Source organism: Falco naumanni, chromosome 15, assembly GCF_017639655.2.
Source record: "Falco naumanni isolate bFalNau1 chromosome 15, bFalNau1.pat, whole genome shotgun sequence".
In the NCBI taxonomy this organism is placed as follows: Eukaryota; Metazoa; Chordata; class Aves; order Falconiformes; family Falconidae; genus Falco; species Falco naumanni.
Genome location: NC_054068.1, coordinates 17,979,448 through 18,004,194, shown reverse-complemented (window position 1 = coordinate 18,004,194; position 24,747 = coordinate 17,979,448). Strand labels below are relative to the sequence as shown.

The 24,747-nt window shown below is 37.2% G+C and overlaps 2 protein-coding genes across 5 annotated transcripts in view; one reads left to right on the top strand and one right to left on the bottom strand.

Annotated features, from left to right (window-relative positions):
• Window positions 1–6,860, bottom strand: part of FTO (FTO alpha-ketoglutarate dependent dioxygenase) — a 259,706-nt gene extending 252,846 nt beyond the window's left edge. Inside the window, exon 1 of the mRNA XM_040615246.1 lies at window positions 6,755–6,860. Within this exon, the coding sequence (XP_040471180.1) occupies window positions 6,755–6,793 (39 nt within the window). The 5' untranslated portion in view covers window positions 6,794–6,860. The remainder of the gene's footprint in view (window positions 1–6,754) is intronic.
• A 143-nt stretch (window positions 6,861–7,003) lies between these two features.
• RPGRIP1L (RPGRIP1 like) overlaps window positions 7,004–24,747 on the top strand; it is a 74,511-nt gene continuing 56,767 nt past the window's right edge. Inside the window, exons 1-6 of one of the 4 annotated variants that reach the window (XM_040615451.1) lie at window positions 7,004–7,084; window positions 11,296–11,387; window positions 12,172–12,316; window positions 14,622–14,920; window positions 17,779–17,878; window positions 19,845–19,988. In XM_040615451.1, coding sequence (XP_040471385.1) covers window positions 11,303–11,387; window positions 12,172–12,316; window positions 14,622–14,920; window positions 17,779–17,878; window positions 19,845–19,988 — 773 coding nt within the window. In that variant the 5' untranslated portion in view covers window positions 7,004–7,084; window positions 11,296–11,302. Of the gene's footprint in view, window positions 7,085–9,357; window positions 9,383–11,295; window positions 11,388–12,171; window positions 12,317–14,621; window positions 14,921–17,778; window positions 17,879–19,844; window positions 19,989–24,747 lie in introns of those variants that run through there. The other 3 variants (XM_040615452.1, XM_040615454.1, XM_040615453.1) reach the window with 3 other exon arrangements.

Genomic DNA, 24,747 nt, shown 5'->3' with positions numbered 1-24,747 from the left:
GCTTCAGCTGAAGCAATGGCACTGAGACCAGAAACAAGCTTTAGGTATTCACTATTTAGCCTGTCCAGTTTTCACTAACCTGGGTCAGATGAAACTGAATCCTACCTGTTGTAAAAGGGAGAAGTATAATCATTCATTAAATGTTTTCCAAATCTATAAATAAAAGTGAAAGCGGGCCCAGTACTGCACCTGCAGCAGGGTCATTTCATTATAGCTTCATTTCAGAAATGCCGATTCCCATCTGAAACTTCTAAGACTATAAGCTAAGCTCCAAACCAGAAGAAAACAGGGTCTGGGTGACCTACATCTGACACAACCTAGCTTTCTGAAATTGAATCACCTGCTAACCACTTGCAAAAAATCTCTCTTCAGAAAGAACTTCACTCAAAACAAAATATCTAATCCACATGAATTTTTATTTTCTACAGAGAATGGGAAGGTTTTCCACAACACACTTTCCACCATTTTTTTGAGGTAAATTTAATTTTCCTGAATGCTACGTGATAGAAATATTTGTAAAAGAATCTAAACAACTAACATCAATGTTTTTAGACACTGTCCTACACTAGATTGTATATGATAGTTTTCTTTGTCTCAGTGTTGCTGTTTGAGAACATACATTTAGTAACAGCCTAGTTGCAAGTACACAATGACAACAGAAAACTAAAGTTCATCTTACATTTGACAGCATAGCTTTCAGCTGAATAAGTCAACTCCTCCAAATCAACACATCATCGCACAGGATGCTTTACTGTATGCACTTCTAGTATGTTGTGTTGAAAATTACAGTAAAGAGACTGTTCAACAGGGAAACTGGAATTAAGCAAGCAACGTATGCTCTGTTCACAGTCTTTATTAGAACAGGAGAGAAAAAAATTAGTGTTCTGAGGCAGTCAAGGAATCAAAACCTCTGCAAAGGTATTGATACTCCCATAACTTTTAAGAAATGTGACAACTTTCTAAATGATACAAGTTGAATGAGTTAAATTATGACAAAGAAAGCAAGCAGAGGGGTAGTTAGGTAAAATAAACATATGGTTCACTTTGCCCAAGCAAAAATGTAATTTACAACAACAAAAATAATCCAAAAATGCACGGAACACCACCAGATCCTTTAAAATAATCAACCAGTTCTGCATCTTGTCTCGCTTCTAGGATACTTCTTGCCCTGCATAAGCTGGCAAGATACCAATGGCTGTCATGCGGCAGGAGCCCATATTAATATGTCTAATGAAAGGTCAGGGTTAATGGAACCATTTCATGCAGCCATGTCCTACGAGGTATCGTGTACCTGTAACAGCTATTATACTTGTGGCATGCAACCGAGCCAAAATTCTAGTTGGCTTGAGGCTATACAAGTAAAAGACATGAGCTTACAATCTTAACATACAAGACTATGAAAAAACAGATGAGGCAGAGACAGAGGGAGGGAAAAAAAAAAGATAAAAAAAGAAAAAGACAAAGGAGAAGCCTTCCCAAGAGTTCATATGTGTATCCAGATATGGAATACGCACAGCTCCCACACCACTGTCTCATGTAGTGGATCACTAAGATCAAAGTAAGCTGCAGACCTTTAGATCCTCAGCATTTGACTTCTCTTACATTACTCTCATACACAACAGCCTTACAGGTCACAGTCAAGAAAACAGGAATTAGTGTTTTCAGCATCCATGCTCCTCGCGTCTTTTGCTCTAAGATCTTAGAAGATTTTACAATGTGAAGCATAGATCTGTTCTTATTTACAGCAAAACCAAGAGACTGAATGTAAAACAACATGTTTAATAAATCTGCAGAGCCTAAAGTACCAATATAATTCAGAGCAGCAAGATAGACACGCACTTCTTAATTAAGTGGGTGATGTTCTAGTTAAAACAGAAAGACAACCCTGGGCCATAGCTAAGATTAAGCGCATGCTCTTGCAAAGGAAGCTCCTACTGTTATCAATACAAAGGCTTTAAATCACAAAAAATAAACCATCTAATAGTCTGTATTCAATAGTAAGTAGAAAGTCAGGACACAGACTGATTTGGATTAACACATTTTCAGTTATAACAAGTAATTTTACAGAGGATTAGTATCTTGATGGTCTGATCAATACCAGGCACTGCTGCTATTACAGATGAAGAGAAAATTACCCCTCCAGTAATAAAGTGTGTATGTCTTGGTTCTCCTTCATTTGCTGAGTCCATTACTGTAATGGTTCCAGCATTAGCAGCTGAGGCAATTTAAGCAGCAGGAATGTGACGAATTTAAAAGCAAGGAACATTTGGCACTCATTCTTTCTTGTAGTTTATTCTGCATATGCAAGGCTTCTACCTGAACATTTCCAATATACAAATCATGTGTTACGTGACTATCAACACTATTTCTTAATTATCGTCTCATTAATAATGGGAAGGGCCAATAATGCGATTACCACAAAAATTGCTACTGGCATATTGGCTGCTGATTCTGCTAAAACTCGCACACCATTTACCTAAGCAGAAATATGACATGACCAGAAGCTTACTTAACTGCATCTAAGCTGTTCCAGTAACTTTAATTTTCCTAAATACAACTCCTAAAAGAATGTATTTCATCTGTCAATTAGAAAATTTTGCATGTTTTTTTTTACCTTAAGACACAAAACAAAAACAGGAAACAAGAAAAGAACATAATATTTAAACAAACTATGATATGACGTTAAAGATCATTATATTCCATTGCATGGTATGCGTGACATTTTTCAGCATTAATCCTAAAATCATTCCCCTGCTCTTAAGTGCTCTGAGAATATTTGCTTCTTTTTTTTCCCTGAGTATTAATATGTTGAAGCAATCTATTTAATCTCATAAATATATATTATTTTCCAGCCAGAAAAAATGAGGATGATGCAGAAAATAAGACTTTCATTAAAATCTCAGCTAAAATATTGTATATTCCCTTTTCCTCCTTGTAAATAAAATACATGCAAAGCTTTGTGTGATTTAAAGCTTTGTATTTCTTTGCCACTTTGTCTAACATGTCTCACAAATGTGAAATTGTGCATGAATATCTTTGTAAAAGCCCTTGTGAATATTCAGATATGTGCATATTGATGCATTTATTATTTGTATAGCGGTAACTTTATTGGATTGGGGTCCCAGCTGTGCTGGGAGCTGTACAAACATAACAGTAATGTCTGTGGAATACATTCTCTGTAGTCAGTTCTGGTTTCACAGTAATGTGAATTAGCATAAACAGCTACATAAGGTAATGGTGAACTGGGCTTAGCGGTCTATTCCAAAGACCTGTCAATGTAATCCTTTTAAAGTAAAAGAAAATAATACTCCAGACTAGGGAGCATCTTATCTTTCACACGGTAATGACCCAAGGTCTTAATATGCAAAGGCTGGCAAGAGAAGGCATATAAAGGTAGTTACTAAAACTTGACATCTGTCACACTGAAACTTACCAAAAAAACCCAAACACAAACTAAGTAGGTCTTGAGCACAGTCACACTGAAGTTTAGCTTATGTAACTAACCTGTGAACATTAATCAAGATAATAAACATTCTAAAAGCAAACAGCTTCTCAAGGTTACAAGGAGAAAAGAGTCTGAATAGACTACAAAATAAGAGGCTTATGTTTTGTTTTACTTTACCTGGTACCTTTTCTTCACCTGGCAAATAGTTTACTGCAAGCTAACCAAAACTGACCAGCAGTGGAAAGAGAAAAGAATCAAAATAACTATAAATTATACTAAATAAAACTGAATTCTAAGTTAAAACAAACAAAACACAGGTCCACTGGACGGTTTCATTAAAATGCCTTTCCAGCTAATGAGCAACATTCCTATAATAGCTTTGGTTTTATGCACAGAAGTAATATTTGCTATGGCGAAGACCCGAGAAGGTGATGGCATGCAACATCTCTAAAGATGTGTTTAGAAACTTCAGGATAATTGCGCCTTGCTGTCCACTTAAGACTCAGAGAAATATCCCACGGGACACTAGCATCCCCAACATGGTGTTTAAGACAGTGAATAATTAACTTCTGACTATTGTTTCCCAACTTTTTTCAGGCCCTTTTCCCAGGAACAAACTTGCGTCCTCCTCCTCTTGGGCTTAGAATACCAAACACTAGCATAAACAATTTCATTTCTGCTACGCACTCAATCTTACTCAATCCAGTTGAGTGATCTGCAAAGTGGAAATTACTATATGACAGCACTGCACTCTAAAGAATGTCTACCACATGTACTTGGAACAGAAATATTCTTCTATAACAGCATAAATCAAAACTTGCTATACACATGAAAATTTGAGAGAGAACATATAAGAAACATACTGCATAATTACAAAGCAAAAGCCAATCACCGGGCTTCTGATAGATAGCATTTAACTGTACACAGTTATAGCAAAACAAGGACTTTTATTCAGGATTCAATTCTCCAGAACAGAGACATTGCCAGGAGATACATAATCCAAACCAGCTTCTCTATCCAACTACTTCCCTCTCATTAGTAGGCCTCATAAATCTTACTCTCCAGAAGAGGTCGGGTTAACCCCACTGATATTTGGTTTGCTATGAAATATTTTGATCAGGACCTAAATGGAAGTTTTGGCAGAACTACTACAGTGACTACACACTTCCCTTGGCCAACAGCATTTCTCAGGTGAGCAACACAAACGAACAACAGTTAAACCTAGGGAGTGAAGGGTGAAGTGGCATAGTGCCAGGAGCAGAAAGATTACATTTCTAATTAAGTTGTATCAAATAATACGAGTATGAGTATGCTCTTGTGAAAAGAACAAATACATTTCTTCTTGTATATTCTGTCCACTTCTTATTGCTGCCTTCTCCTTTGGCACCTACTCTTAAGACATTCCACAGGCTCCTTTTGCTTCACTTCCAATATACTCAAAGCTTCTGTCAAGTAGCACCCAACTTACAACTTCCCTCCAAGGTATATGATAAGTATTCACACCTTTAAATTCTTTTTAAGGATTGCTTAATTTTCATCCTTTCCTGTGGACTCACAACATCTAAACGTGTCTAAGGCAATACTTTTTCTCTCTAGCTTCCTTGAGTTTTTCCTAAACATTGCTCCTCTGATACCTCTTCAGTGCTTTGTCCTCCCACAACATTTGCCAGCGTAGCTTTACAGTTCCACCCTCTTACCCCCTCACACACATCCAGAATGATTATCTTGTCAATGGCAATTATCCTCTTAACCCAAATGATTCCCAAACACATTTGAGATACATTGCAAAGACAAAAGCCCTTGGATGGATAGCATAAAAATATAGGCTAAAAGACTTCCCGGTTGCTTTTTCTATTCTGCAATGTAATTACATTGGATTGGATGGGATAGCTTACACCTGCATGTGTGTCACTTACAGAGAAAGAGCTGAGCACAAACAAAACATTGAAGTTACTGTCCTTCAGCAACGAGGGAGAGCAGAAAGATTAATTACAAAATGATCAGGTTGTCCTCCAAGAATTAAGACTCTTACCACTGTGAATAAGTTATTTTTCTGTTAAAATATTTAGTTAAGAACTTAGGTCAGACCTTTTCCCTTCCCCTATAGTGAAATAATTTCTAATGTAAACCAGTAAATTAATAGCAATACCAAAACCAGTAAGCTCTGTATGCAAAGACAGGTGAACCAGATTACCATTTTAGAAAGTTTTTGCTAAATTTATAATGGAATTAGCCATCACTAAAAGCAGCTAATCAGCGCTGTGCTTTCAAACAAGCAACTTACTGCTTTTCTGTACTATTTTGCAAATATAATCAGCAGGGGTACAAAAACCATCAGGACTCGCAGTCGAATATTGTACAATGCAGTAAAAAAAAAGACCTCCAAGGGCACCTGAAACAGCAAAACGTTCAGCAACACTGTGTGCTTACACAAACTTTGTTAACTTTAAGAGTTAAAGAGTGTAACTACATCCTGAGCATTGGCATGCAACAGCACGGCACCTACACACGTTGTGGAGCAAAACCATCATAAACCTTGGGTGCTGTAAGAGACTTAAAAAAGTTTGTTTAGCTTAGGCTTGGTGTAAAGTAAAAGTGCTTGTAAAGTTGTAAATAAAATGACAGTTACGTGAATTCACCGAGGATGTTTTGCGAAAACAAACATATATTTAATTGCCTATTTTTTTTAATGTACCACCACAGAACTCCCTTTTGAATGGAGTATGGAGATATCTTGCCCAGAAGGTAAAAATATTTATTACTAGCTACTGTAAAAGCTGTTACGAGGTTCTCCTCCGCAGAGGGAAAGGGGAAGCGGCGATGTCCGAGCTAAGCAGCGCGGCGCTGCCCAGCCAGCCCGCCCCGAGCAGCCCCGGCCCGCCCGCCGCCCCTCCTCCCGGCCCCGCGGCGACTCGGCACCCAGGGCAGCTTGCCCAAAGTGGCTAAAGCGGCCAAGGCAGGGTCGCCAGCGCGGAGCGGGTCCGCCAGGGCCGGGGCCTGGCGCGGTGCTGCCGGCGGCCCGGCGGAGCCGCGGCAGAGAGGGGCGGCCGCCGATTGCTGTGCTGCCAGGCGGGGCAGGAGCCCCGGCTGTGCCCCTACGGCTGGTTGCTCGGTGCTTGGCTACTTCCCCTTCACAATAAACTTCGCGGCGGGCTCGGAGCCACGTCACACGGGGCTCCGGCTCCAGGAGCGCGGGCGGGCGCGCTCTGCCCCTCGCAGCCCCACAAGCCGCGCCGCAGCCGCGGGAACAGCGCGCTCGCCGCGGGCGGGAGCCCGCCTCAGGGCGGAGGGGCAGCAAAGAGAAGGTACCTTCCATTCTTTCTCCCGCTCCCCTGCTCTCCTTTTCATGGTGCCGCCGACCAGCCCGCCCGCCCGCAGCAGGAACCGTCCTCCCGCCGGCACTCGCCCGCCGCGCCGGCTCCAGGGCGCCTACAGCTCCCGGCAGGCACCGCGGCCGGCGGCGGGGGCAGGCGGCGGAGCGGGGCTGTAGTCCCGCGCGGAGTGGGGCGGCGCTGCTGGGCCCGGCCGCGAACTGCAACTCCCGGCGGGCAGCGCGGCCCCGCCGCCCCGGAAGTGGAAGGGCCCGGTTAGCAACGGCAGCAGTTGCTAATGGAACGTTGAGAGGGCTGGCAGTGAGCTGTGAGTATGGGGGAAGCTCGTCCTCCTCTGGGGCACGGCGGGGGGAGGACAGCGATGCCCAGGGGGGTGCGGTGTAGTGTCCCCAGCCCGGGGGGCCGCTGAGGAGCGGGGCCGGTGGCGGGCGGCGCTCGGCCGCGCTCCTGAAGCGGGCGCTCCGGACCGGTGAGGCGCCCTCGCTCGCAGCTTGGCGCCCGTGGGGGAAGGCAGGGTGCCTCACCGTGGCGTTAAGAGCAGCCCCGTAGTCCCCCTCAGCTGTGGCCCCTGTTGTGAGTGTAACGAGGCCGCTGGGCCCGAGCGGGAGCTGTGTCCCTGTGTCCCTGTGCCCGAGGGCGGGAAGGGACGGGGAGCGTCGCCGTTCCTCCGTGAGGCGGGCGCTGCCTCCCTCCCAGCCCCCTCGGTACGTTAGTGTCGGGTGCGACGGAGCTGAAGAAAAAGTTGGAAAAACTGGAAAAAATACGTTGAAGGCTAGACACGGCTGTTTTGATGTTTCTGCGTTGCTGTAGGGCTTACAGGTCTTACAGCAGTGTGTTGTGATCTACTTTCATAGTATCTTCCCATCTTCTCTCTTTTTTTTTTTTTCTTTGTCCTTCCTTACTGCCTCCTAAAACTCACAACACCGCAACAGATGATATTTAAAAGATCATATGTGTGTGTATACTCCTACGAAGTAATAAATGAGATTATTTTAGATAACAAGCCCAATAGAATGCAAGCGTTTATCTTTAAGGAATCAATGGGGGAAGAATATAGGCTGGAAATACTTTTTGATAGGCTGAGATAGGTGGGTGGTCTGTCTCTCCTTTTTTTTTTTTTTTTTTTTTTTTTCTTCTTCCTCTCTACCAAAGAAGTGGGGTCGGGTTTTGCAAGAAAATCATCATCTTGGCCATGGCTAAGACTCACGAAATTCTAGAAACTGTCCCTTCTAGCCCTACTGGCTGAGAACTTTTGCAAATTCAAGTAATTCTTCAGTTTTGCTACATTTGAATGATGTTGGGAGAACAGCATGCTTCTGTGAGTTATGTAAGAAGTTGGACCTAAAGCATGAGCTCTGATACTGAAGTATTCATGCTCATTACTGTCCGATCTCGCATAAAACTGCAAACTTGTGTGCAGCAGGTTTTTTAGTAATTTGTCAGATACAGGTGGTGATAGCACCAGTTTTGTAACTAGTGCAGTGTGTAAAAAAGTTAGTGCTTTTTTAACTTCAGTAACTATATCTAAAGTTCTTGCTTATACCAAACTTGAAATTCTTATAAGTTAATCCCAGAGATATGGAAATTTTTCCCTTCTTTGTATGTGAAATTATTTTTTCTTATTTTTTAGGAACGAGAACTACTGAAGTGACTGTAGGGTACTCTCAGAAATAAAAACTCTATTAAGTTGTTGAGACTCAGCATGGAATGTGGATCTGTCCAGATGTAAAATGATTTCTCTTTTGCCATATTATGCTTTATTTTAGGAAGCGCAGGGCTCTTAGGTGCTATCACTTTTGTGGCAGTGTTGCTGTACAATTTTGTCAGATTTAATTGCTTTAGAAATGCTTTCCAAAGAAATAATAGGGAACTCTGGAGAAATCTCATATGCTTTTAGGAATAAGGCTGGAACTGTTGTCTGCAAAGGAAAGTAATTTTGGTTTAGTGCTTGTGATAGACACAGAGATAACATTCAAAAAGTGACTGTAACATATGTAACACATGATCTGCTGTTTGAAGTGTCTTCTCTGAGAAGTATAAATGGTGATTGTTAGTGATTCTTGAAGACAAAGGTGGCTCTTACGTTACTAATGAGGCAAATAAATTGCCAGGCCAAATTCTAAATCTGTAATTATATTTTGCCTCTCTAAAACCAGGAGGCAAGTTTATACTATTTCTATCTAAAAACACACTTTTTTATAAAACCAGTTCATTTGGTTTTTAATTTTCATGTGGCCCAAGACAGACAAGAAAACAGAATACTTAATTTCTGTGACTCTGTAATGAAAATGAAACAATTAATTCTTCCTTTTACTTTTGAAAACTTCACCTAAGTTTTCAGAACTTCAGATTTAGAACAGCTTTGTCACTGGTCTTCAAGTCATGTTGCCACTAAAAACTGGCTTTCATGTACAGCCCTCCTATGTTTGTTTGCTTACAACTTAAATACTTGTTACTTTTTGCTACATTTTGCTAAATATTTTTGCTACAGCCAGTAATGGATTACTACTAAGTGGGGGATTGTTTATTTATTTGAGGGACAAACATGTGTTGTTTTGTCTTTGTGTTTTAGGTCAATGGATTTCTTTCACACTGAAAAAAACAGGTAGATACCCATAGTAAAGTTTCTTTGGCAGGTGGCAAATAGTGAAAACCAATGATGTTTGCCTGTGCCCATTATTGTGCAGGAGTTTTGGAAGCTTGATTTTGATAGATCACAGACAAAAATGATAAAATATTTGTTTAGCTCTTGATCTCTCTGAAATTTGCCAAATAACTCTTGCCTTTTTTGATATGGGAAGACTAAGACAGCCACATTTTCTAGAAAGATATATGATGGTAGCATGTTCTTGCTACCATCAGGACCAAATTTGGATTGATCATCTAGAGATAAAGGTTTCTGTTTCACTTTTAATCTCAGTTGCTGTAGTGATATTGATACAGTGACATATAATAATGACCACAATAACTAACCTAGACCTGAGTGAAGTCAATGACTACAGATAGTGCTAATTTAACAAATTACAAAAAATTTCTGAGGGATTTGTTTGAGTAACACAAAAAGAGCTGAGAATGCTGAGGATCTGGATTCCAGCAGATATGTATCTGTCATTAGGATTGTGCCATTGGTTACAATGGCTGCATGCCATGGACCTCAACATTATGAAGTATTATTCCCCGTTTCTGTGACTGACAGCACTGAAACTGCAACCTGATTGCTAATCTACAAGTGTAGATCAGTTCAGGCATTTCAACAGCCATGACAAGGAAACATTTGTTCCACATGAAAGAAAAATGTGTTCAGGTTTCTATAAACAATGAAAGCTGGAAATAATACTTTATCCTGAATTTTAGTGATGAAAAAACAAAAGATTGCAAGCAAGATTGACTTGTTGGAAACTAAACTTCCATTAATCCTTTTCATTCCTTTTGGACAAAGCCATAATGAGATTTATGATAGAAAACTTCACTGGTAGAAGAAAGGCATATCTTTAGCAGCAGTTTTGGTTATGACAGGATTGACAGATGCTTCATAGATTATCTGTGGATTATACTGTGCTACTTCAGTCCTCTGATGCAAGTCTTTAGTAACATCATTGTTAATTTCCCTATGCTTTCCTAGATGTCTTTTGATGCACTAAGGATTTATATCACCTGAAGAGTGTAACAATAGGGGGAAGACTGTCCAAAGGACTTTATGTCTCTCTTTTCATGTTTTTTCAGCTTCACTTGACTCTATGGCCAATATCTAATTTTCTGCACTGGAAGAGAAGAAAGAAACAGTAGTTCTTAACAAGTATCTTCATATATTACACTGAAACAAATGTACTTTCTCACATTAATACTTTCCTAATCTCACTTTGTCATGTAGCTAAGCTTTCTGTTGCCTCAAGAAAGAAATGTGTTCAGATTTATGAGAATCATTCATAGGAGAGTCTCTATCTTAGAAAGTAATTTCTCTTATGACAATGATTGAAAGAAGACTAAGAGAATGGTAGGCAACACTGAAATGACTTCATAACCCCTAGCACCTCTGTTTCAAAGAGTCCCATTCAAAATGTGGAAGATGGCATTACTCATCTACCAGTTGATGCCTTAAGCTCTGGCCTGTCTTAAATTGAACAAACAAACAATTAAAAAAAAAACAAACAAAAAACCCACACAGGTCCACCTCCCACGTGCTCTTAGAAATATGGCCTTAGCCCAAAGATTGCTGAAGACAACAGAGCTAGAACTTAAAAACTAATTCTGCATACGTTAAGCACAATTGAAGCTATTGCATAACAAAGAAGATGTATTTCGCGCAGAGTAAAACTGGCATAACGTTAAACTTGAAAGTTTAGATCGTCATGTGAGTGATACAGTCAAGAAAGGAGCATTTACAGTAACGTATGAACCTGTAATTTTAGTGAATCTGTCATTTGTCCTTCATTTTATGTAATGTACTGTAGTTCATTCTAGTCTCGCAATTTAAATTACATATGGAGAAGAATTTAATTTGAATTTTGTTATCCATAGATAAGCCATGGCTGTGCCAGCAGATGAAACTGTGGGGGACCTGCCTGTGAGAGATGTAGGTCTAACTGTGGCTGGAATTGGAAGATTACAAGGTTTGTACCAGCTGCTCTTTGTTATAGTTACAGACTTTGATCGGTGGCTTCTTTAGTTTCTTTCTAAAAATGTTTCTGACATTCCTCCTCACAAAATTTAGTTTAAATACCATTCAGAACCTGGGTTAAATTCTGGAAGAGACTATGACCCATTCTATGTTCATGTGACTTGTTATAAGAGGGAAGTTGCTGTGAGGTGCTTAAAAATGGAAATCTCGTTGAGCTGTAACATTCAACCTTCCAGAAGAAAAGAGGACTTTTTTGCTAGATTGAGGACAAGGCCAGACCCATTTAACAAAATGAGAGCCAAGAGTACTCTGCAATTCTGAAATGTTACTCAGCTGCTATTAGAATGGACCTACTGGCCTTACTCATGTATCTGAATAAATTTAGAGAATTATGAGTTAATCTTGTCAAGTTTCAAGTTGAGTATGTTAACTTTGAAACAGACTAGAAAGCATCTCTGTGATAACTGTGGTCTTAATTTAAGTAGTATATGTGACAGTACGTTGCTACTTGTTAAACTGTTTCCTTTGTATTGTCTAGGAGGTAGCCAGTTTGCTGTATCATTTGAATTACTTTTTTTATCCATAAGAGGGAAGAAAAAGGAAGTGATTTATATGCTGAAAAATCTGAAAAAATTAATCAACAGACTCATACAAGTGTAAAATATCAAATTACTAGAAAACTTTATGGGTTTTTTGTATTTCAAAATGACTTAGACTTTGAATTAAATGTTTTTGAATGTATTGAAGGTAATTTAAAGTTGTCTTGGTTTGGGTAGAATCATCAACTACACAGAATGTAAAAGCTCGACAAGCTGTATCACGAATCAGTCGAGAGGAACTGGAAGACAGATTTTTTCGTTTACGTGATGAGAGCATCTTGCTCAAACAGCATGCAAATAAGCAAGAGGAGAAAATTAAAAGGTATGTGTTTTTATTTTAGCTCACAATACGTTTTGCCCTTTGAAGCATTATCAACAAATTAAAAATCATGCTGATTTCTCTCAGAGCACTTTTTAAACCATTAGCAAACATCACTCATTAGAATTCATTTTTATATTGATTTCTGGTTGTCTCTGTGGTATGTGGGCTATTTTTTGCAGTGGAGAGTATTAGATCTCCATGCAGGGAGGTACAGCGTTCATAGCTGTGCTGTCTGAGCACAAATATAACAGGTATTCTGAGAACTGAAGAGGCTATAGAAGCCTAATTTTTCATCAGGAATTTCATCCTAGAATCAAAATATATGGAGAGTTTCTGCCCCTTTTTTTGTCTTTCTCTGTCTTCCAAGAAAGTAAATAGCATCTAGCCTTTTATAGTTTAGTTAACCGTAAAATATCTTTATAATTACACTCAGTTCCCCATTATTCAGGGTGATAGATAACTTAATTGAAGAAGTCCCAAGTAGCATGGGAAGCACAGTATACCCAGTGTACCCAAACATAAGCAAGCGACTCTAAGCTTATTATTAAGCTTAATGCCATGCTGGCACCCCAGTCCGGACTCAGCAGAACTGTTTGTGGTATTACTATATGCCAGGAGGGCTAATTAATCCAAAAGCACGGTGACTCCATATTCACATTTTGCTATACTTAAGCTAATAAAGTCTTGCTGCATCTAAGCTAGCTTCTGGTCAGAAGCTAACCAATTCATGAAAGGGCATCTGAAGATACTGCCTCGGTAGACCATTTCATGCTTATCTAAAGTCCAAAACTCTTTCCTTTTGACTCGTTATTGAGTGAATCAGGGTCAAATTGACCGGCATAATTTCCATCTTTTCTGTTCAGGCTACTGTCAAATACAAAATGGTGGAACAAATGAATTGTTTGCTTATTCCAAATGTAATTTCCTGTTTTTTTGTTAGATGACTTATCAAACACATTCATCATCCACTTAGGTAAAACTACCCAGAACGTACAAATAGGAATTCTTGAATTAATATTCTGAGGCACAGAAAATATAAAATACAGTGTTTGTTTAGCTTGCCAGAGAAAAATCTTAACTACTGAAGCTAAATTTCTTTCCCAGCATCCCTCATGCCAAAACCCTTGTAACTAAAAGTTTGGAATGAATTTGCAGTAGAAGTACATTGAAAAGAACCCAAATAAACAAAAAACCTGCTTACAGGCAAGTAACATTTTGTGACATCCTAAAGTTATTACAGATTTTTTTTGTTGTTTTTTTTTTTTGTTCTTTTAAGTAGAAGCTTCTGTCCACAAGTATACAAAAATAAAACAAGTCCCTTTAAACAAATGAAGTGTGTCCTTATTTTCAGTTTTCTTTCTGGGCTTGCAAAAATAGATTCCCTGTAAACTACATACAGGTCTTGAAGATGTGCGACCAATTTTGTCAAGTCTTGAACTTGTCTCTCTCATCAAAGCCACCTTTTCTTTCTTTATATGCCAAGTTTTTTCCATTCACTGCTGGGTATGTTTTCTGTTCTCGTATATTACATCACCCCCATATGCCCTTTCTGCCTTTTGTTCTAGCTTACCAATGTTTATCAAAACTAAAGGAAATCAAAGGTACAACTCTTGAGATGCCAAAAGCAAAATTTGTATCCTTTTAAAGATAGATGAAAACCATACTCTCTGTATCTAATTATATTCTTTGGCTTACCGTTCCTTCTCTGAAGCACATTCGTAGTATTTACCAAGTATAAAATTGAGTATGGTAATGAGAACTATTAAGTCTCTTTTTCCGGACTACCTTCTTAAATATCTCTACCTATATATTTTAGCCACTTTAGAATGGAAATTTATATTTAAATCCTAAAATACTAGAAATGGTATATCATTGAAATGTTGCATATTATTAGCATTCTTTCAATAGTTGAATGTTTTGTGGAATTGTAGCTTTTAGAGTTTGCCCCACCGCATCCCGAATCTGTAACTTTACTTAACAGCATGCAGAGGTTCCTATATAAGGTCATGCGTTAAAAATTACATTTAAGCAGCATATGGAGTAAATATGTGTCCTCCCTTTACTAACCTTAAATGATAAGCCCTAGGAAACTGTTATTTGTCAGTGCTATAAAGCAGATTGCTGCACAGTGGTTTCAATTATCTTCAAAGAGTTCTTCACAGGCAGTAATAGTTATATCAAAACCTGAAATTTATTATTCAGGTTCTATGCTGAAGTCTTCACAGTGATTATGTTCCTTTCAACAGAATGCTTTTTATGCTGACTTCTCACATTCTTTTTCATCTTTTTTTATTATTTTCCCCAGAATGGCCACCAAGTTAATGCGGCTTGCTAATGATAAAAAAAGTCCTGAACAGGTTGGTGGCGGCCCCAAGCGGCTGGGTCAGGTTGTGGAGCTGGAAGAAATGATTGAACATTTGCAAGAGAGAGTTCGTGAGCTTGAGAAACAGAACGAGAGCCTCCGCAGCAAACTCATTTCAACTAAACAGCAGCTCCAGATTCAAGGCCACAGGCCTAATCCGTACAGCTATGTTCAATCTCGTATTAACACGGGTCTCAAAAAAGCAAATGAGGCTGCTGGCCTGCCAGAGCTCACAAACAAAGGTATAATTCACATTTGTTAAATACAGCAGTTTATATAGGTACCACTAATTGTTGCTTCACAGTGACAAGTACACGCTCATTTCTGTTCATCAGTGGGCAATAGTACCTGTAGGTGTAGGCAGAAAGGCTGTTCTTCCCCCTTTTTCTTGAATTTATTTATAATAGCAGTCACGGTAACTTGTTTGCCTTTAAAGTCCTTGTTTTGAGAATCTGCAGTGGTAGACATAAAACAAAAGCACAGATTTGAAAATAAAGGTAGTTATCAAACAAGTTTTCCAATAGTTAAAAATCATGGGATTTTCCTGGTATAACTTCTCTACATGTTAAAGGCTTATAAAAGTAGTATATGAAAAAGTTTGCATTATCATGTTATAACAAAGTTTTACATCTGTAGTGTGTTTGCACATGTTTTTCCTTTTTTAATTTAAAGGTTTTTTTCTAGTCTCTTGGTACATGTGTGCACAACACTGCAGACTTGAAAAATCTGTTACACGTGTGGACTTTCGAAAGTAAATACCACAATGCAGCCATCTTTAATGATGCTCTTTGCTGTCAAGATTCACAGCTTAAGGCAGTCTCACTCCCAGTCCTTTATTTATGGTACCTACATTTGGAAATTGCGTTTTTAAATCTTTCTATTTTCATATGAACATTTGTAGAACTAGTTGTACTCAGTTAACTTATACACTGTGCAGATAAGGTGTGGGGTGTTTGTAAAAAAAAAACAGCTGTGGCCTTGATTCAAAACTGAGTCAGCAGAATTGTCTCTTCAAATTCTACAAGCTATGGATCAGGCTGATGGCCAGTTATATTGTAGTTTTTTGCTATCTCACCCTCCCACTAGTCTTTATTTTGGTTACATTGATTATTCAGGTATGTGAAAACAGAAACAATTCTTATGCTTTTAGACAGGCAATAAAAAGTAATTGGCTCTACCAAGTTGCTTCTTTAATTTGAGTATAGTGCAAGTTTTGATGTTTTAAAACATGTATATTTTAACACTTTACATAATGACTTAAGCAGGTTTATTCCCCAAATCAATTTTTTATTTGTTTTAACAATGCAGAAATAGGGTAGAAATATAATAAATTTATTCAGGCCCAGTGCTAGAAGAGAGAAAAGGGCAACTTGGTTCAAGGATTAAAGATCATATGTTGACATGGCGTGCTGTGAGGACTTATCTTGGCATGAGAACAAATCCAGATCAGAGATGTCCTGTGCAGAGCTAGGACTGGGGCCATGTTGATTGAAGTGGTGGTTCATAAACTGAAGACAACATGAGGAATTAAAAAAAACCACCAACTGTCCACAGAATATCCAGTTCAGATAAGAATGTTCATAAGTTCTAGCGTGCCTATCTCAGTTCTAAGACCATGTCCTAACTAGAAGGGATTCTGATAATTTGAACGTTATGAATATGTAGTTTCCTGAAGACACTTTTCTAAGGTGAAGGCTATTATTAAAAGTCTAGTAATCAGTACTCGGAACCTGAACTCGGTAGTGTTGTCTTCCAGAATGTCAGAGAACATTTTCTATAGTATTCGTTAGCATAGGGTGTTTTGTATTTTTTTCTTGCGTGTTTCCTCATCCTACCCTTTTGATTAATGATGATAAACCTAGCAGTCTGGTGTCAGGTAGGTGCCTCCTATCTTTAGAGACAGCCAGACTCTTAAATTGCTCTGTGAAACCATGAGGCTGAACTTCAAAACATATTTAGTGCAGATCAGAAAATATTCAGAGCAATTATCCAAAAATTAAGATACCTGGAAAAATTCAGGAGACCTTAGCTGTCTCCAGGGTATGAAGAGGTAGGAGGAACCCACAAATAATAAATACACCTTCCTGTATCTCTTTTGTATTTGGCTGATTTAAGTTACTATACAAAGTGGACACAAAAGGTGTGGTCAAGTATGAATGTCCAGTAAATTTACTCACCGGTTTCTCACATTGCTTTCTTTATTGAGTACAACCATCTAAGATCTACCATGATTTGAACAAAAATAAACAAAAAATATATACTCTAAGCATTTATATATACACATATGTATATAGCACAATTACCAGTACCTTAAAATAATTCTTACAGATTGAAATTCGAGATATATAAATAAATCAAGTTAACTCAGCATGAATGCAAAGTAGGCAGTTTGTTTTTCAAGTCATTTTGTGAACCTGCTGGTGGTGGTGTACCTTGAACCTAAATGACTGAGTTTTGGAGATTAAGGGAGCGCAGCCTTAATGCTGTATTTGAAATTTAACACATAGTTTGAGCCTACCTCAAACTTCACTAATTTCTTCATGCTGAAGAAGAGGAGAAAGAGATTTGGAGAAACCATTGCTTTTCCTGCTGGACTAAAAAGTCTCCCTCAAGGAATTTCTCACCCTTCTTCTTCACCAGGAAATTAGTATGCCTCCAAAGGACATATGGAAATTATTTGCACTGCTGCTAAAAATGGTGCTGTAGTTGCTTGTCTAGGTGAATGACACTCGTGATTTTGTAAAGAAAGTGCTATCAGAGAAAAAGTGATTACAAGTCCATGTTCCTGTTTTAAGTTCTTCTTTGAAAACACCATCACCATCTCTGTTCTCTGTTTTTAAAAGTAAAATCTTCTAAGAAAACATTTCAAGATGTGTTTTTAACACCTCTCTTAAACAGTGCATGCTGTATCACCCATAGTTCAAATTTTACAGCAGCTATGTTCTGGATATTCTGATTATCTCTTTCCATGTGAATCTGATGTAAAAATACTTTTTATGGGATATGTGTATGGCTTGTGTTTGTACTGCATACAGATTGTTGTTCTATTAAAGGCTTTTTCATTCAACATGACAGAAATTTATCTTTCCTTTGTTTTTAGGAATGAGATATCAGGATTTAGAAGTGAAATCACCGAACCTTGTGGCCCCAACGTATGGACAAAGTCTGCTCGATGATCCAAAGGCTGAAATAAGAAATTTGTATGATTTTCATATTTCTTAATTTTTGTCATTATAATTGTTAAAACTTACCATTTTCTTGAAGAAAAAAATATATTTTTCAGAAGTTTTCACTTCAGAAAATGAAGTTGTTGGATCTGAGAACAGTAATGCTGGTAACAATGCAGAAGTGTTTTATTATAAAGAAAACAGGATCAAGAGTTTAGAATGCACAATGTAGGTACATAAGAATGTAGCTGGAAGTTAAAATTGATCTTCGATGGTGAGCCTCTCTTTTTGCTGGTGTGCAATGCTGCCTAGCTTACTACCGGACAAAACTGACAAAAGGAGAAAGAACCATAGCTGCAATGTTATTGCCAACACAGTCCTGAAAGCTGTGGGATAACCCATGCAAGTGGGACTGTATGGATTGTGTTATGCTGATGTGTTTAGGCTTCTAGAAATCAGTGGTGGTCAGACTTTATGGATAAGTTGTAAATGCACAGTATGGGATTATAATGTAAATTATTTTGATGCACTTCTGCATTTTGAAAGTTGGTTTATAGTCCCGTTGCACATTTTGACTGAAATTGAAGCTCAGGAAACTCTTGATAACATCTTTAACGTAGAGACTGTGTGAAGACAGAGAGGTGTTACATAGGGTGGAGAAAAGGTAGTTAACATCTAGTTTAAAGGTACTGAGGTCTGATTAGAACATTTTCCTTCTCCAAAGTGTATCGGAACCAATTATGCTTTTAAGACATCTGGTTTTGTAGAAGCTACTTTCAGTGTGTGTGTGTGTTTCTGTAATGATTTACCTAAATCAGATTTACTACAGTATCAATAAATGTTAAATTTCCAATAAATGGGCAAACTAAATATACAAATACATAAATTAATGTGCAATTATGTGTTTTGTAAACGCAAAGATTTAGTGGGATCTTAGGAAGTCATTTTATAGAAAAGGCCATAAATTATTATAATAAATAAATTTGAATTCTTGAACAATCTTGAAATTGCACTTTTGCTAGCATCCTGTCTGAATTTAACCCTTGCTGAACAGATACTCTTTAAAAAGAAAAAATTATATGCATTAAAATAGAATGTTGTTACTGAAGAAAAAATTTTTAGTAATTTTATAGTGATGGGCCTAGAAAGGGCTATTTCTCCTATACCTATCACTTTTGAAGACTAGGAAAATAAGAGCTATTGACTAAAACTGCCATGCGTTATAATGCAAGAAACATAGAAATAGCATTTTTTTTCAGAGATTTCAGGTCTCTCAAAGGTAGAAAAAATAACCACGGTTGCTCAGAATGGTACATTCAGGTACAAAAGCAAACAAGGCCAAAAACCTCAAGGTACGTTTAAGTCTATGATAGGTATATGAAGTAATGAATAACTAGCTTATGCATGGAAAGCTTTAGAGTGGAAAAAATTGTAGATGAGTTGTTGCTTATTCTTATTAGAAAAAATGTTAGTAGAAAGGATAGCCGAGATTAACTTGTCAAAAAAATCAAAATTGCAAAATATAAAATAAGAATAAAAGCTTAAAAATTATTTTCACTGCTCCATCCATTGAAGTTTTCATATTCTTTTGATAGCTAGTGATAGTGTTTTCCTGTTCAAAAAACACTTGGTACTAATAGATTAGGAGGAGGATACATGTAATATAGAGTATAAGAAACCATGAACGATGTTTTCAGCTGCGTTCTGCTAAACATTATTTGGTCCACATAAACATTTATTTTAAGAGTTAGTGTTGGTTAATAATATGTTTGAATTATTTATCTATTTGTTGTACTATTCACATCTTTTCATGTGGTGACATTTTATTTATTTTCATAGTAAGTTGAGCTATTAAACCTCTGTTGTAATGCATATAATTAAGAAATAAAAATTTTGCTGAACACTTTTAACATATTTGCTCTCTTGAATATTTATTTAGGTTTTTTTCTTTTATTAAATACTTGGCTGGTTTGGGAATGTAAGATGCTTTTACTTGCAGGAAGACTGTGATTGAGTCCCAAAAGGAACGCATTGAAGAACTGGAACATGCCAGAGAGGTACTTGTGAGTCAGCTAAGAAGAAAGGACAAGGAAATTGAAGAATCCATCCTACGGCTGAAGGAGCAAGAAGCAACAAGCCAAAGGTATTGTGAAAAATGAAAACCTCCATGGTGGAAACATTATATATAGCTGTGAAAATTGCTTGTTCTATTAAGAAATATGTGCTTTCTTCCTTTTTTTTCCTTTGGTCAAACTGAAGTCATAAAATGATTTACCATTAGCCATGGATAATTCTAAGCAAGGAGATTGTTATGATAACGTTACAATATTTTTTCATAAATAAACAAAGGAGTTTATAATTACCATTTTAGAGAATTCATTTCCAGCTGATTCAGATTCAGTTGAAGTTTGACTCATTAAATTTTAATCATCTATTGTTTCTTCAATATAGTTCTTTAAAAAATTCAGATATAGGTTCATAGTGGGTTATTTAATGTTTATTAAAACTCATTGATAATTTGAAGTCTACAAATAGTAGAAACATAATGGCATTGTAAGGGTAAATTAGCAAATTTTTGAAGGAATGTAGTATAGCTGTGCAGTGAAACAAAGTCAGAACGTGTGGAATGTGTTTCGCAATAAAGCTTCTATTAATCTCTTGTATTTCTGTTCTATTATTTTAAAAAAATATATACGAGATTATATAACTTAGCATATATTTTCCCTCTTTTGACTGTTTCATTTTCAGTCTGTTACTTTTATTTGGATTAGGGATGTAATACTGCATGATCCTGCATTCCTTACGCATTTGATTTTAACGCAAGTTTTACTTGGATGAGAAATACAATTGCCTTTGAAGGAGGGACCCCGTTATTATGTGTGAGCATTCTTTTGTGCATCAGTGGTGCTACATATATAATACATCATAATGTTTGCTATTAAATTATTCACAAAGTCATGTTTCCCCTATTCAGAATTTCCTTTATATAGTTTAAATAGGTTGAAGAAGTTGTTATCATAAATAATTTCTTAGTCTGTGCCTACAATGAAATCAGAACATATTTAAGATTTTTTCATTATTTGAAAAGAATCTGATACAAATCTGAAATAATTTCTGTGCTCACTTTTCTATAAACAAACACTGTTCTTTAAGTCAGAAACTGAATGTAACATCTAAATTTGATGTCAACTACCATATTTCTGTGAAACTTTTAAGAGGTTTTAAAGCATACAGGTTAGAAAAAGTGGTGCAGATCCTTTTTTATTTACATTTATCAGATTGCGTATATGCAATCCATGATACCTGACCTAAGTTACTATCTGTGAATTCATGGTTGAAGTTCTGGAAGTATTTCCTTTGTAGTCTATTTCTTGTCTGAAACCTGATAAAAGATACATTAAGAGTTTTTGTGTTTGGCTGAAGACACTGGGAGAGAAATTGAAAAACATCCACTAGTGCATGTTTAGAATGGTGTGTGCATTCTATGATTTTGCCACTAGAATACTTTATGGAGGACTGATAATCCCCATGTTTTTTGAGTTTTGGGGTGGTTTTATGCTGAATGAACTAGAGCCAGAACTGAAGAGGGATACTATTCTCTCCAGGTTTAACTGTAACCATGGGTACCTATACATAATATCTTTAGGAGATTTTCATTGGCTTGCTTTCTTGGAAGTCTTGTAACTGCTGTCTAGAACAGTCTGTGTTAGTTGTTTTATTACACAGATAGATTTATAGGTTCTGTGTAATTCTTATTTTTATTCTTTGTATTAGCAGAGAAGAAACTGTCAGTACTGGAATATTGGAGGAAAAATTGGAAATCTGGGTGACTGATGAGGTCATCTTATTTCATCTTTGTAGCTTTTGTCTTTGAATTTTGGTGCAATTGGCAGCTTTTTCTTGTGTAAGAATACACTTGGCTGTCATGTAGTTGCATTACTACCCAAACCCAGTTAATTTGTTAAAACTCTTTAGGAACTGTATGGTGCCAAAAGGACATAATAAATGTGCTTCCATCAATCTTCATGTTGTAGTACCATTTGATCTTAGCCTGGTGTTAACAAAATTAGGTTACTTTCACCCTTTAGGAAAACATTCTTTATTCTGCTACATGATTAAGAAATTCTTGTGATTGAAATAACTGTAGCTTCCAAGTAGTGAAGCAGCCACAGTTAATACTCACTGATCCATCAGCGGTAAGGGAGGGAGGTACTATTTATCATGAGTCCTATACCCACAAGAAATCCACTAATATTTTAAAGCCACCATTGCAGCTTCACTCCAGTTCCTGTGTAACAACATGAGAGCTACATAACAGAGCTGAGTTCATATGCAATGTACTCCTTGAGATGGTTATTGTAATATGGCTGCAATAAATGTTTTTGTCAGTATTTATTTAATAGAGATTGTTTGGGGATTTTTTCAGGAATATATAATTCTGATTTAATTCCAGCTTAAGGGAGAAACTTGGCCTGTAGGTTGTTAGACTAAACACATTTTCTTAAGTACAAAATTTAACTGCATTTAGCTTGACTGTTTTTAATTTCAAGATGGCCAAAACCAGAATAACCTCATGGTTTGATGTCCATGTGCAAGTTAAAACATTGTCTAAACAATCACATTTTGCAAGCAGCTAACTTCAACTAACTTAATTGCTCATGGTACCATCTGAAAACATTTTTAAAGCCAACCCAAAATGCATTTGTGAAACAGGTATTTGGTATTTGCACATGTTTATGTGGGCTTTTTGTGTTTTGTTTGGTTGATTTTTAATGAAAAAAACTTATTTGCCAGTCAGTTTTTAATTCATTTGGCATTTTTTGCTGCAACATGACTTTGGAATTAACCCTATTACATGTGTGGATTTTTGGACAGGAATATCATATCTGACACACTTGTGACTTCTGTGTTTGCATTACAGCATTACAGACCTAGATTAAAATGTGGAACATGTTAGTCACAATGCATTATCTAAAGGGTTTTGAGAGACTACAGCATGTATACAAATTTGTTAATCATGTCTAGTGTAAAAAAACCAACCCTTATATTTGCATTTGCATATGTGATTTTTTATATTTAACCAGATTCCCTAAAGATCATTACTTTTTTTCATTTGCTGATAGCCAGGCAAACAAATACAGTATTTTATGTTGGTATTTAAATAATCCTAATAACTTAGATGCTGGAGCTATTGATGCAATGTTGGCGTTTTGCCTATTGCAAATATACTATCAATTACAACGTAAAGGTGGTTTTAGAAGGTAAACATTGTTGGCTGGGCTTTTTTTCCCCTGTATATTTGACTTCCTATAAGAAGTAAGAGGTAAAGGAAAGAACATAATGTCTATCAACATATAATCCTGTTAGTTCCTAAGCATAGTAGAATGAGAAGAGTACTTAAAGTTGATGTTCCATTCTTTACTTCTCTGCTTGGGAGTCTGTGTATGTACATCTTGGCCATTGAGGCATTTCTGATATAGAACTACTAGCCTAGAAACGTTTTGTTTGTTTTGCCAGACAGAAGGTAAGGGATCGTGAGAAATATGGTGGTGATATGTGTTTACTTCCTTGTTTTTCTTGTTCTGAATGTGAATGGGGAGCGTTTGTGAGCCACTGGTCCAGTGGATACAATAGTCAGGACTATGTAAGAGTAGTCTCAGTATTGTATCCATGTTCTGCTCATATGGAAGAAAAGACAAGATGCAAGGGATGTGGTTTAATTAGACCTCAATTTTATTAGCTTAGCCATCTGGGATTTACTGGCATAAATTTGTACAGTGCAGGTCAAGATCCTTTCTTTAATCATTTCCTTCTGGTGTAGGTTGCTATCAGTCCCCCATACCCACACAGCTGGTCCCCAGCCTGTTATTGGGACCCCACTCTCTATGCTTTTAATCCAAATGATAAGAGGTCTGGAAAAGAGATTGTCTTTTTGGTGTACTTCAGACATTAACCCCAAATGTAATTCTTAGCTTTTTAAAGAGTCACTTTCTCCTAACTTCATTTCCAATTTCAGACTTTTTAATCCAGCTTTAAGGAGGATAGTGTTCATGTTCCTTATTTCTGCACTTGTGGTAGAAGGCATGCTACAGCTAAATGAGTATGCCTGTTAATTCCGGTTACTGCCCCAAAAGGGATGTTAGTTACTTTTCTTGTTCTAACTTCTGCTCCAGGTCTACCTCCATGACTTTGGCTTCTATGGCATTTGTAGCTTTTTTGGCAATAGAGAAAATATTGAATGAGGTATCTTAGTACAGATTTATTCTTGTGCATTATTTTGTATTGTTTGAGCAAAATATTACCTAAGTGAAAGGTAGCATTGACTTTTACATCAAATCTGTATATAAGCTCTATTTTCAAGTTATTTCAGAATACGTGGGCAGATGTTCTGGGAGCAGAATACAGCAACTACCCGGGAGGGAGAAAGCTGTGTAGATAATGAATTCCTATTCTATTCCACTCTTTTGTGACTTCATTTATAGAAAAAGTCATCTTCCCGACAGAAACTTTCTCAATTCACTTTGCCTTGCCCGCAAAATCTGAAATGATTTTGTTCTTCAACAGCAAGCTCCTTGTCGTGTACCTAGATGCATTGGACATTTCTTAGACATATTTTATTTCAATAAATAAATAAAATATTATAGAAGTACTGTAGAAAAATATTTTTGCTCTAGCTTATAATGAGAGCTGAGATTGTGTCAATGTAATGCACTAATAAGAAACTAATTGCACATGCTTTCTGTAGCTAGAAATTTCATGAGATAAATACTCCTACAATTGTAAGAACTGAAATGATCCCAATAAAAGTAGGTTTTGATTTCTGAATTTGAATAATACACTTCATAATATCAGTACCCCAAACCTCTTTAAATCAAATGCTGTTTCATTCACTGCTGAAAAAA